The sequence below is a fragment of the Mauremys reevesii genome, linkage group 2 (genome assembly GCF_016161935.1).
Source record: "Mauremys reevesii isolate NIE-2019 linkage group 2, ASM1616193v1, whole genome shotgun sequence".
Taxonomy (NCBI): domain Eukaryota; kingdom Metazoa; phylum Chordata; order Testudines; family Geoemydidae; genus Mauremys; species Mauremys reevesii.
This window is the reverse complement of record NC_052624.1, coordinates 66,124,237-66,138,899: the sequence shown is the minus strand read 5'-3', so window position 1 is coordinate 66,138,899 and position 14,663 is coordinate 66,124,237. Positions and strand designations below refer to the sequence as shown.

The window sequence follows — 14,663 nt, the reverse complement described above, 5'->3', positions numbered from 1 at the left end:
CTTGTCTTGGGGCACACATATGTTTGCTTTGACATTTTCCCATCGTATTTGGCATTTGGGAGGAAGTAATTAGGCAACTGTCTCATACTTATGTGCTGACCTTCTATTAGATACCCAAATCTTTCTTTTAGAGTGTATGCAGAATAATCCAGACATAAGTAAAGACACATCCATTGTCCATGCCCAAGGTAAGCATGGGTAAAGCTGTGAGTTTGTCACGGATTCCGCAACTTTGTGACCTCCGTGAATTTTGCAGTGGCCAGTGCACCTGGCTCAGAGGCAGCTCAGGCAGCCCCTGCACCAGATGCACTGGCCACTGCTGGGGCAGTTCTAAGGCCACTGCATTTCCCCTCCCCCCACCTCCATAGCAGAGTTGGGTGTGGGAGGGGGCAGGGGTTGAGGCACAGCGTGGGGTGAGGCGGGCTCTGAGTGGCGCTTACCTGGGGGTCTCCCTGGAAGCAGTGACATCACCTTGCTCAACTCCTAGGTGAAGGCGTGGCCAGGCAGCTCGGTGCGCTGCCTCCGCCTGCTGGCACGGCCCCTGCAGCTCCCATTGTGCCTTAAACAATAGCTCTGAGCAGGGCTGCCCAGAAGATTCAGGGGGCCTGGGGTCTTCAGCGGCGGGTCCCGGGGCGGAAGGACCCCGCACCGCGGGTCTTCAGGGCACTTCGGCGGCGGGTCTCAGAGCGGAAGGACTCCCCGCCACTGAATTGCCGCCGAAGACCGTGGGGGCCCCTGCGGGGCCCAGGGCCTGGGGCAAATTGCCCCACTTGCCCCCCCCCTCTGGGCGGCCGTGGCTCTGAGAAGTGAAATCACCCCTACTCATTGTTTTAGGGTGTTAACTCTGAAGCTCACCGAGGATAAATCAATGTCAACATTAACTGTCAACATTTTAGCAGAAATGTTCTGGTGGTTAGTTTTTTCTTTCTCAGAACGTAGAGTAGACTATATAACCTAGCTCTTCACTGTCCACTGGCTAGTGTGGCATTGTTCTCTACTGCATATGCTCCAGGGGTTTGTCGAGGTCAGTTCTAAATTTCTCAAACAATAAGGCTTCCACCATTCCCTTTGAGAAACTATTCCACAGTCTTGATAGATCTCACTGTTAGAAAGCTATTTCAGCCTACATTTTCTTGTTATTAATATAATTATTTCTCCTGTATTCTGGGGCTCACAGTGAATAGTCATTAGAAGAAGTGGAAGGGAGAGCCCTCCAGAGGAGGTAGGCATTTTGAACAACACATAAGTAGAGTTTGGACACTTGGGCTTTTCCCTCCACTTTACTCCCTAGCAGGAGCAATATAATTAACAGTGTGTTTGATTATTTATATTTATTATACATTATTTATTGGATAGCTCTTTTTATGAACCCCAAGTGATTAGTGTGTCGTTATAGATCTTAGAGAGCTGAATTATCTGTCACCATATACATTTCTTAGGTTTCTCTCTTTATTTACAAATTAAACTGTGTCATATCGCCTTCAATCAAAAGCTTCAGTATCCTTGTCTGGAACACGTTCTTATGTGTTAAGAAAAAGTGTACATGGCATAGCTATCCTATTATTTAAATTATTCCTCACTATTATTGGTTTAGAATATTTATTAGTTTTTGGTAACTTCTTACATTATTCATAAAGGATACCCACACTATCTGATGAGAAATGCAATACAATAAATCTTTATTTTGCATAACTAGCATCTTTCAACAAACTCTATTCCAGAGCTATTTACAGCAAGGGTCCAGTCCTGTGGGGAGCTGAGCACTTCCTGCAAATGGCTGAGTGCTCTCAACTCCCATTGATTTCAGTGGTTGTTGAAGGCACTTGGCACCTCACCTCACAAAACTAGGCTCTTAGGTTGTAGTTAGTTAAAAAATAAATGATAGCCAAGGGAGAGGGGAATTAAGCAGCAGAGCCAGGGAGGAAAGATGTGTTTGCAGATAACACTTGAAAAAGTATGGAGAATGGCGGAGGCAGATGCAGGAAGGTTGTTGTAACTATGCAGGGCTACTGGGATAAGATAGGATCTGCCAGACTGGATCAGACCCAAGGTCCATCTAGTTCAGGGTCCTGTTTGATAGTAGCCAGCACCAGGTGCTTCAGAGAAAGGGGTAGAATCTGTAGTAGGTAGAGTGGGGGTGTGAAGATTATCCCTTTTATTATAACTGGATATACTTTTTATTCTTATGAATATCCATTTTTTTTAAATCTTGCTAGGATCTTGGTCTCAATGGCATCATGTTGCAATGAGTTCTGCAGTCTGTGCATTGTGTGGGGAAAAGAGTGCTTCCTTCTATTATTTTTGAATTTGTCATCTTTTACATTCATTAATGAATTTCCCCTTGTTCTTGTGTTACATTTTGACCTTTGGTGCTGATCATTATATTGGGATAGAATGATGTCTCCTGAAACTTGGAATGGTGCCTGCTGCTACATGCTTACTAAGTGTTCCCTCCCCACACTATCCACCAAAAATCCAACACACTTTGTATTTTAATGTGATTCTGACCCTTTACATGTAATTGGACCAGTCATTTATGCAGTAATTAAACCTTTTGCAAGACAATCTGTTAAGAATTCTGGAATCAAGTAAACCTCAGTTAGCTACAGGTATATCAGCTGGAATGGTGCACATCAGTGTGAAGCATGCTTACCTCCAGAGAGGCTGGAATACAAAAAAAATAGTTTAATTTAGGATTATTGATCGATTTATTTTTTGTTTTTGTTTCCAGCTGAGCTACCAAGATCCTCTGCAATCAAGCTCTCTTCCTGGCATGATCTTCCATCTCAGCTGCAAGAACTGTATCAGCAGGGTTTCATCTTGGCTGCTGTCCACCCTTTTGTGCAGCCAACTGATGAAAAAGAGAGGACTCCCCAGGAACAAATCTTCAGGGCTGTGCTGATCAAGAAAACAGAAAGGTAAAGCACTTCCAGTGAGCTGGGATAAAAATAGACAATGAGATTTCCTGCTGAGTTTTGACCTAGATCAGGAAATTATAGCAATGTCATTGCTAATGTTTGCTGTGCAAGGCTTGGATATTTATTTGTAGGCTTGAATAGGCTTAACATGTTCTTCGTGTTTATAATCCATCTGCATTTTGTCAGCAAAGACAGAAAATAACAAGTTGAAATCTGCTTTATATTTTGGAATATGTTATCATGAAAAAAGCAAACAAACCCAGTGCCTAATAATTTGCTAAGACAGTTCATTTTTTGTTCTTTATTCTAATAAATTAGTGGATTAAATACAGCCAGAAAAATATTAACTTTGAAGAGGCGTAAAGCCAGTGGATAACACAATTAATCTGAAAATTGTAAAGTAACGTGCATTTTTGTACTTTATCTACAAACTTTACTCCCAAAACTATAAAAGTGCTTTTAATTTTCCAACCCAGTACAACTCATTTTAAACCAACAGAACATGAGTCTGTTTGCTTTGTTCTGTGTTTTAAATTGTATTAAATATCTTTGTGTAATACATTCAGTGGCTAGGGATGAATAAATAAAAGGGAACACAATTCCTTCTGTTTTAATCTCCCAATTTAATAAAAATCAATAGATTTTTCTGCTTAATCATTCCAAAAAGAGAGAGAGAAATTGAGAATAAACATTCATAATAGTATTAAAATTTTTAGTAAAGAGTTTTTAAAAATACATTTAGACTCCTAAACTTTAAGGCCAGAAGGGATCATCTAGTCTGCCCTCCTGCATATTGCAGGCCACAGAACCTCACTGACCCACTGCTGTAGTAGGCCCATAACCTCTGCCTGAGTTACTGAAGTCCTCACATTTTGTATTTAAAGACTTCAAAGAGAATCCATTTAATGCTGGATTGATAGCCATGGGGACCACAGTCCACTATTTGCAGGACAAGTACAAACAAGCAGTGCAATCTTCCCATATCACAAATGCTCCTCAGCACTGCTCCGACACAGTCTAGATTAAAGGCCTGATGCTGAAGCTTGCAAGGATCATCCCCTGCCTCAAAACACTAAGCCTGCTATGAATGATGCTGAGCAGTAGGCGGCTATGTGTCCATCTGGGCGACAAAGTCAGCTCGCCCTGGTTCCTATGGATTGCCATAGGGCTCAGTACTCGCAGCGACGCTCTTCAATGCCTACACGAGTGACATGCCACCAGGGAAGTCACGCAAATTTGTATATGCAGATGACTTTGCTCTGGCGACACAAGCAATCATCTTCAATAACATCAAGACAACCTTGAACAGGGACCTAAACACCATGGAGGAGTATCTCTGGAAATGGAGGCTCAGGCCAAACCCCCACAGAACAACAGTCACTGCATTCCATCTTGATAATAGGAATGCTAAGCGCACTCTGAAAGTGACCTTCTGCAGCAACACTGTGCAACATGACCTCTCTCCAACTTATATCGGAGTGAAGCTGGACTGCATGCTAACCTTCCATAACCAGCTGAAGAAGGTAGCCACTGAGACGAAAACAAGGGTCAACCTGGTCCAGAAACTGGCAAGCACAAGCTGAGGAGCATCAGTGCTATGGATATCAGTGATGGCCCTGTGTAATTCTGTAGCTGAATATTGTACACCGGTATGAACAGAAGTAGCGCCACACGATTCGTTGATGTCTAACTAAACACTGCAATGCGATGCATCACTGGAACCCTCAAGTTAACCCCAACACCCTGGCTGCCTGTGCTGTTGCACATTGCTTTCCTAGCCATTCACCGCAATGCCCTAACCCTCTGGGAAGTCAAGCGAATCGAGAAAAACTAATGTCTCCCCAACCACTAGGACCTCAATGATGTCCCTCACCACCACTTGAAGTCATTTAAGCCCTTTTGGACCTATGCGCTTAACTTCCAGCAATGTGACTTCAACCCTGATGGAGCTTGGAAAGCTGAATGGAGTTCACAAGAAGTCACAAACACCTTGTGAAAGACCCGATGCAGAAGATCTCTGGCTTTGATCTTCCGTGAAGCTTATGGGCAGCCCCAAACAGCATCCACATAAACCATGGCAGATGCGGACACTTGATGCACAAATGGAAAATTAAAAACCCTCCAATGTGTGACTGTGAGCACCCCGAACAGACTGTGGAACATATAACAACATAATGGCTGCTTCAAAAATACAAAGGAGGCATCACAGCATTACACTCCTCTACTGCTGATTCAATTATCTGACTTAACCACTACATGTAAAATTATAGTTGTTGTTCTACATCTATATCAGCCATAAGAAGATGCCCTACTATGCTGGAACAATTTATAGGAATTAGAGGGTATTTCATTCTCCTTTGCCTATTCTTGTCCTTATCTTTTCTGCTGAGGATTTAGACAAGGAGGCTAATTGTGGTTTGGATACTTGTTCAATAGAAATTGGAGCCAGACCACAGTCCCACTTCACACAGCCTACCAAATGATCATCAGACAGTAGTGACTTGACATCCTTACCAACTACAGATAGGGCCAAATTTGAGCCAGTGGCCTAAGGGAGAAAGGCTCCATGTTTCACTACCAATTACATCTAGGCATTAAGTATCCCAGATAGATTGACTTTTTAAAAGGATTGTCATTCTATACTGACTTGCTTTGCGGCTTGTCTACACTACCATCCGGATTGATGGGCAGTGATTGCTCCAGTGGGGGTCGATTTGTCATGTGATTGATCGACCGCCGATCGCTCTAGCGTCAACTCTGATACTCCACCTCAACAAGAAGTGCAAGGGGAATCGATGGGAGAGAGTCTCCCGTCGACACACCGCAGTGAAGACACTGCGGTAAGTAGATCTAAGTATGTCGACTTCAGCTACAAATAGATCGATCCCTCCTCTTCCCCCCCGCCCCCGGTAGTGTAGACCAGCCCTTTGTTTTATAAATAAGGAACTTCATGCTATTTTGCAACCTACCAATGTTCTTGGCAAAGGGAGGTCACAGTTTTGTGACTGAGACATAGGACTGGGAATAAGGAGATGTGGGGTCTGTTCCTGACTCTTTCACAGATGTCTTCAATAATATTGAGCAAGTCACTTATCAGAGCTGTGCCTCAGTTTCTCCAGTTGCAAAATGGGTAGTAGTTCCCATGTGAGTAGCTCCCTTGAAGTTACTGGGACTACTTGCTTAAATTAAACACATGCTTATGTGTTTTGTTGGGCTAGAGAGCTCAGCACCTTTCAGGATTGACCTGTAAAAGTGGGCTAGCGCGCATGTAGATGATATTATCTTACACTCAATGAGCTTGATTTGTCAGTGCCTTGCACCTTGTGTAGTAATTTACACCTGAGTGAAACTGAACCAAATCTGAATTCTCTGCTCACTTGTATTGGGGACAGTGTTTTACACCCACTTTGCACATCTGTGAATGCGTATACAAGATATAAGGCAGTGGAGAGTCTGAGTCAGAGTCCCATTATATTCACATTCCATTTGTTTGCATTCCCGTAACTCCCATCTCTCAGTTTGGTTCACTGAGGCTGAATGGGTCTAAGATGGTGTAATTTATGTGTTTAGGCAATGAAAAAGGAGTATAGCTGGAAAAAAAAACCCTAACAGAAGGGTGAATTACACCAGTTTAGACTCCCTTCGAATCATTTAGATGCACCTCTGACTTTGGCCAAATGTGTGATGGTAGCTAATGCCATGGAACAAGGGGGAAATGCCAATTTTGAAGATCTCAAAGCAGAATGAAGAGAGATAGCTGTGGCAAGGGGCTGGGCAGAAGGCTTTTTTGCACAGTCTGTTCTGCAGTCTAAATGGAATAACACTGATTTTACATCACAGAGAAAAGAATTTCAAAGCTGCTTCAGAAAAATCATCCTTATTAGAAGACATTTTATAAAATAAAATAAAGGATGTGATTAATCTGTGATCAAGTAAAAAGATCAGTTAAGTATCTTTAAGTTTGGCAAAGGTCTGGCATCTGACACCTCTGTTAAATTAAACAATTGGATGGAAGTAGATGATTATGGTATTTTCTGAACACACTATATCTAATGAGGGCTTATGTTTAGTGTTAGAAGATTGTAGGCAGTCCAGCTCTAAGCGTAAACTCATTAGCAAAGTCACCTACCCTTTGAACCAGAAATGGCCTCTTTCTGTTTTCTGTAATATCACCAAGAATGCACACAAGAGCTGTACTATGTCAAAAGAAAATCTTTTAGCTTTCATGAGCACTCAACCTCACTATTCACTGTCATTCTGTATGGTGCATCTGAAAGATTGTAGGGCTTACTTATTTTTCTGATGCTTCTTATTAACACCAATTGTTTTGATGTTATTATTTAAACTTTCAGTACTCTTACAGTGATCGTTATCTGTCCTGTTTTTCTCCCACTTCCTTCCTTGCTTTCTGAAGGTAGCATAAATCAAAGAGTTTTGTTAGTTTCTTTTCTTATGCAGTACTATCAGTCAGGTATTTGTGTGTACCTACACATCTAATTGTACATTTTAGTTAGTCTATACACTTCCATCAGTATTACTCCATTTTATTTCAGACTGATATTTTAACATGGTTGCTATTGACATACATTTCTAGAATTTTGTTTTTCATGGGATCACCCCTCCTTCTAGCCGTGTGCTAGCGGATGGTATGCCTAGTGGCCAGAGCAGGAAATGGATGTCAAGGCATCCAGACTCACTGTAGTCTTCCTGTGCTTGAGCTTCCCCAGCTATAAAATGGGGATAATAATCCTTACCCCGCCCTGTAAAGTACTGTGAGATCCATGGATAAAAGTGCAATATAAGTGCAGTGTATTACTGCTGCTGCTGTTGTTTTGACATTGTCTTTTAACGTGCTCAGTGCGGACTTGCAATGTCATTGTATGGCTTTTTTTAGCATTACCTGGACATTTCCATTAACTTACATAGGTATTTTTATTGACCCCGTTTGCTGACCTTATACAGTACCTGTGACAGAGCACAGGGCAACAGCCGCTGAGCTATCACTGTGGTCAGTGCAGCTGCAATTAAACACTGCAGAACAAACTCTGTTAAGAAGAGCTGTACCTAATTGGAGGATGGAGGAGACCTGGGAGGCTAATTAAGCCATTAGGCAAAGGATACAAAAAGGCACAGGAAGTAAGTAAGGAAGGGGATGGGGAGAGATAAGAGGGTGGTGGGAATCAACATTGTAAATAAACTGCACTGGGTGTTTTACCAGCATGAAGATCTCTGAGTGGTTTGTGGACTTGAGCAGAGGCAGGAGTGAGTGGGCCCTGCCACACATGGAGGCTTGTCTGGAATCTTAGCCAGTGCAAGGGTTTGGTGGCCTGTATGATGGAGGAGGCCCTGCAATGGCTGGCAAAACAGCAAGAATAAATGCAGAAGACCCTGTAAAGTTTTGAACAATCCTACCACATGGAGAGGCAGGCTTTGTTTGCTTGGCAGGCAGAGCAGCAGAAAAGCCTGAAAGATTTCATAAGGGAACAAGCCAACATGCAGCAACAGCTCCTACAGAATGTGGTGAGTCCCATGGTGGTGGATGGCACCTGGACACAGGGCCTGGGATTATGTAAGATGGGCCCTGAGAGATGATCCTGATGCATTCCTGTGCACTATTGAGAGGGTAGCTATGGGTGCAGGTTGGTATAAGGCAACCTGGGCCCTGATTCTGGCTTCCTATCTGTCACCAGCATATATGGCTCTGAGTGAGGAGCAGGCCAGGAATTACGAGATGGTGAGGGCAGCCATCCTGGATCAGGTGGATCTGTCAATTGAGAAGTACTGCCAAAAGTGCAGATCAGCAAGTTGAACTGGGGTTTACGGCCCTGGCCAGTCACCCACAGGTTTATGGATTGGGCCACCTTGTGGTTGAGACCAGAGGGGAAATAATGAACAGTTCCTTCAGGGCCTCTCTAAGAAAGTACAAGTGTGGGTCAGTTGGATGTGGCCATTAGATATGGTGGATGCGGCTGTGAAATTGACAGAGGAATACAGAGATAGACTTTCCTAAGAAAAAGGGACAACCCAGAAAAGAAGATCTAGAGCGTGGGAGGAAGACCGGAGAACCCACCGCAAGAAGGGGCATAGAGAGGATGAAGGAAGAACCCCGAGGAGCTCTGGCTGGGGCTTGTCCCACTACATGCTATCAGTGCAGGCGACAGGGACACATAAAAAGGGACTGCCCGTGTACAGGGACTGCAGTTTTGCCAAGTTTTGTGGCTGGGTCAGAACTGGAGGGAAGAAACAAGGACAAAAACTGTCCACCATTTTGGTAGTGGCGGGGAGGATATGGACTTGTGGATATGGCCTCAGGTTGCTCTCTTGTCTGGAGGAGCTGGTGAAGTCTCACTGGATGGTTCCAGGAGCTGCTATGGACATGGAATGTCTCCGTGGGGATAAGAGACACTGCCCTGTGGCCCAAGTGCTCCGGAGGGCCATTTGGTTTAGTTGGAAACAGGTTGTGGTAGTGGAGGGGCTGTCCTATCCAGTTGTGTGGGGCACTGGTTGGAGCCCCATCCCAGTACGGAAAGAAGGTAGTATAAAGAATCCCAGGTTCAGGAAAGGGAAACCAGAAGGAGAGAAAAGAATGAGCCCATGGGAGAAACAATAGAAACCCTTAAAAAACAAAGCCTAAGTCAGGAGGAAAGGAGACCTCCCCAGGAAATTGAAGGCGGGAGGATAGGAATTCAGGAAGGAGGTACAGGGGAAACAGACAGCGCAAACTCCTTAGTAGAGGTTGAGGGACATATGGTGCCCCCTGCAACACAGCCCCAAGGAGAAGAAACCCAGGCACTGTTTGGAGGTTTGGGAGAATCTGAGACTTTGAGGGATCAGGGGATAAAGGGAGTAATCTTGATCCTCTGCCAGATACAAAGGGGGATAATGGGGGAGTAATTCCCCAGGGTGCCCTGGTGTGAAGACTTGTGGGCTGAGATGGAGCTATGGGGGGTCTGCTCCCTGACAAAGTGTGATTTCTGTGGGTGGAGAATGTGCAGACCCCACAAAACAACCCAGATGATCACCCCAGGGACAGAGAGAGACTCCCACAGGGTGAAACCTCTAGTAAGAGTGGGAGAACATGGAAAGAAAACTTACTGTCAGGTAACGGGGGGAGGTGTGTGAGAGAGCTCTGGACAACTGCAGCTGAGCCAGTGCTCTAGTCACTGCAGGTCCAGTTAAACACTGGAAGGAAGGAAGTTGGGAGGCAGGGAAGCAGACAGAGAGAGGGAGAGATTACTCTTCCCAGCTTGCCTCAGAAACTGAAGGCTCCCTAAGACTGAAGGAGTAAGGCTGTATGGTGTACAATGGTGGTGGGTATCAAGACTGTAAATAAACTGTACCAGGTGTTTTACCAGCATAAAGGTCTCTGAGCGGTTTGTGGACTTGAGCAGAGGCAGGAGCGAATGGTTCCCCTGCCACAATACCCATTTCAAGTGAATATGGAAACAGGGCTAAATTCTGCTTCTGGATGTATGTGAGAAAGAGGTATTCATAGCAGATAGTGGGAGCCGTGTGCATCTTAAGGAAGGGTTTTCCCCTTAAAATGTTAACTTCGTTACAAAGAATATTAGAAAGACAACAGCTATTTTTCAATCAACATCAAAATTTACATCGCATTATGGAGATTATTAATTATGATGGTGCATAAACAAATATAAGCATGTTAATTCTTTAGAAACAATAGGGGTGATGGCAGGATGTCATGATTATGATGGACTTGATTCAGCTCTCCCTTAAAGTTAGTGGGAAAACTCTGTTTTGACTTTAATTTTTATCTTAATACTACTATATCCTTGTTAATGTAGTAGCCTGAGTGTTCACACATTAATGAACTGATGAGAGTTGGATTGGGACTCAAGTGGAAAAGGACAAAATTAGCAGGGTAAAAAACTCTATTTTAAGCTTCTCAAAAGGTATTGCAAAAAACTGTATGTTTATTTTTTTAACCTCTTTAATTAAAAGTAGTTGGCAGTGATCTAAGTAGTGCTTTTTTCATATCTTGTTTTAATAATGACTTTGACTCTGACAGACATGAATTCTGAGAATTTGGATCTTCAGAGGAGAGATTTATCAGTTAAACAAGATGTGCAAGGGGCAATGTGTGAATCCAGACTCTTCAAGAGGGGATTTCTTTTATGTAGGGGGCGGGGAGGCAAACATAAGGTTTAGCCTAGAGTCTACTGATTCACACTTGAAAAAAGTTGATTCACACTGATTTACACTTGAAGAAAGTATGTGATAGTAGTAGAGCTTATCACAGTATGTTTCTCTTGGCAAATGGAACGTAGAGAATCAGTTCATTTCCAATAAATAGAAGGCTCTGGCTAACCAGAATAAGAATAATCAGTTAGATCTGTGACTGGTGCAGACGGAACAAAAGCTTAAATGAGGAGATTATTAGTGGTCCATTTGTGGGAACCAACTATTCCTCTTTGGTATTTTATTTTCTGACTCTTTCTTTAATATTTCATCTCAGATCTTTTGTTTAGGTATTTGGCACATTATTAGATCTGAGAATCTACTGCTGTTGCGGCAAACCTACGCCTAACAGGAGTCCCAACATTGGCCTTTGAATGAGTTGTCTGCATCAGCTCCATAGTGCTGGGTTGCATTAGCTCAGGCCTGCACAACATATGGCCTGCGGGCCGCATGCGGCCCACGGAGGCTCACTGTGTGGCCCGCAGGGGGATTCTAATTCCTGCGCACATGGCGCTCTGCGGGCAGCCCAGAGCCCTTTGAATCTCAGCCGCGGCCGGGATTCAAAGGGCTCTGAGCTGCCCGCAGCCGCGGGGAGCCCTGAGCCCTTTAAATCTCAGCCGCAGCCGGGAATCAAAGGGCTCTGGGCTGCCCGCAGAGCGCTGTGTGCACGGGATTTAGAATCCCCCCATGGGCCGCACATTGAGCCTCCACGGGCCGCATGTTGTGCAGGCCTGAGCTAATGGAACCCAGCACTCAGTGGCAGGAGCTCTGGGCCCTTTAAATCCCTGCCCTAGCCCCGCAAAGCTCCGGGTTCCCCCAGCCGCTGGAGCCCTGGGCCCTTTAATTTGCCCCTGAGGGCTCCCAGCCACCTCTTCAGCTGGGAGCACCTAGTTGATTTAAAATCAAGTATCACCTCCCCACCCCCAACCTTCCTTTTTGGCCCACAGCTGTTTTGGTGGGGCGGCGCTGGGGAAGGAGGGTTTGTTTCTGCAGGGTTGGGCGGTGCTGGAGCGGGGTGTTTCCACGGGGCCGGGAGGTGCTGGGGGGGTGTTTCCGCGGGGCCAGGGGGTTTCGGCCCTCAGCTGTTTTCTTTGGAGTAATGTGGCCCTCGCCGCTTTACGAGTTGTGCAGGCCTACATTAGCTTTTCCTCCCTGTTTTGCTGTCTCAGCTGCCTTTGCTGTGACACTCCTGTCTAGTGTGCTGTAGTTTCAAAGTTCAGTGTTAATTAAGATGTTTGCACTTCCCATCCTGACTAGTATGTGCCAAAAAGAAAGCCACATTCTCTTCCGTTAGGAGATCTCTATCCTAGGTTCATGGATAATTTGCTTAGAATAGTGCTTGTGTGTTCATGCGTACAGTAATAAATTGAGGTAGCTAAAAATAAATTGCGTCCTGGCAAGGTCTTTTTTGCCATATTGCTGACAATCTTTAAGATTTATCTTATGCAGGTTTCAGCTGTAATCATTAAAATAATAATTAAGGAAAGAATTTCAGTGCAAATTTAGAATCAGTGGTTTTATTATTTGGGGGTAAATTTTCAAAGGAGAGCGCTGGGTTTATCTGAGAAACTTTACACTTGTTCTCCTTTTCTGTTAAAATAATGAAATCTGCTGTACAGTGACACTCTTGATGAGATCATGCTGCTTCATTCTTCTTATTTCCCCACAATTCAAAACACAAATATTCACAATTTGGACAATACCAATTTTACTTACCTGCCAAGGAATCTGACAGAGAGTTCAAGGTGACTCATCAAAATAGCATAGCTTTAAATAAAAAAGAATTATATCTATTGTATAACTTGCAATTTATTTAAAAAAACAAAACAAAATAGCACCAGATGACTCCAACTAACAGTGTTTTACTTGGTGTAATCAAGGCCCTGTATACACAGTGGCAAGCTGGACCTAAAGTCTGTGGCAAAGTCCATGGAATCTGTAGCAGACTTGAAATTTTGCTGTATCTTCATTTAAAAATGGAGGATTTCCATCCAACACATTACTGGCATGAAATCACCAGTGGTGACAAAGTGGACAGGCCATGGCTTATGTACTCAGAAACCCAGAATGCTGCATACTGCTTTTGTTGCAAACTCTTCCAGTCTAATGTTCCAGCCACATTGGATTCTACGGGAACAAAGGACTGGAAAAATCTGGCTAGAAATCTGGCATGCCATGAGAAGGTAGCAAATCACCAGAGAGCATTCCATAGGTGGAAAGAGCTTGAGATGAGACTAAGGTTAAAGGACACCATAGATGATCAGCATCAAGAGAAGATTGCATCAGAGTCCCTTTACTAGCAAAATGTTCTGAAAAGGCTCATTGCCATTGTGAGAACAGTGTTGACACATGATGACATGCGCAATATTGATGCGAGTGATTTAGGTGATGAACTGAAAGCCCTTTTTAAGATACATTTCAGCAGGATCAACTCCAAAGGCTGTTCTGGAATATATGTGCGCAAATAAGATGACCACCCTCTTTCCAAATGCTTTTGTTGCTCTGCACATACTTCTAACACTTCCTGTAACAGTTGCCAGTGGAGAACGCAGCTTCTCCAAGCTGAAGTTAATAAAAACACATCTGCGCTCCACAATGACGCAGGAGAGGCTGGTGGGCCTTGCAACCGTCTCAACAGAACATGAGCTGGCCCAGACTGTGGACCTTCAGGAAGCAGTTCAAATCTTGGCAACCAAGAAGGCACGGAAAGCACCACTTCGATTATTCAAACAGATAAAAATGTTTACTATGCAGACAAGAAAAGTTACATTTGCTGTTCAGGCATTTGAAAGTTAAGTGTTACTTAAAATTTTTGAACAAGGCATTTTAAGTTGTTAGTTCTCCTTCATTGGGGTAGGTAGCAGAGCAGTACCATGAGAGGAGTAGAACAGGAAGAAGGCAGAATTGAGACCTTTCAAAGTTTTGGCCCAAACGAGGGGGTGTGAGGGCATCATTTGAGCTCCCTGCCTCAGGTGCCAAAATGTCGTGGGCTGGCCCTGGCGTGAGCAGAATCCTCAAAGCTATCCACACATTAGGAAAAGTGTCCTTCAGCTCTTCATCATGAATGAATTGGAGAACTTGGAGTGGAAAGTACTTCCCGTGTTGCAAAATGTGCCCTTACAAGGCCCGTAACCCTTATGAATGGAAAAAGTCCTTTTGAAAGCAATGAGACTAACTCTGTGGCTAAACAGCAAAGTAAAAGAAGCAGTTAGAGGCAAAAAGGCATCCTTTAAAAATTGAAAGTTAAATCCTAATGAGAAAAATAGAAAGGAGCATAAACTCTGGTAAAGGAAGTGTAAAAATATAATTAGAAAGGCCAAAAAAGAATTTGAAGAACAGCTAGCCAAAGACTCAAAAAGTAATAGCAAAATATTTTTTAAGTATATCAGAAGCAAGAAGCCTGCTAAACAGCCAGTGGGGCCACTAGACAATCGAGATGCTAAAGGAGCACTCAAGGATGATAAGGCCACTGCAGAAAAACTAAATGAATTCTTTGCATCAGTCTTCACGGCTGAGGATGTGAGGGAAATTCCCAAACCTGAACCA

At 43.9% G+C, this 14,663-nt stretch overlaps 1 protein-coding gene across 4 annotated transcripts in view; it reads left to right on the top strand.

Moving 5' to 3' along the window:
- The window catches only part of RFTN1 (raftlin, lipid raft linker 1), a 124,625-nt gene that overhangs the window by 36,167 nt on the left and 73,795 nt on the right, over positions 1-14,663 (top strand). For all 4 annotated transcript variants that reach the window (XM_039521570.1, XM_039521569.1, XM_039521568.1 and 1 more), the window contains one exon: positions 2,732-2,918. In XM_039521570.1, the coding sequence (XP_039377504.1) occupies positions 2,732-2,918 (187 nt within the window). The remainder of the gene's footprint in view (positions 1-2,731; positions 2,919-14,663) is intronic.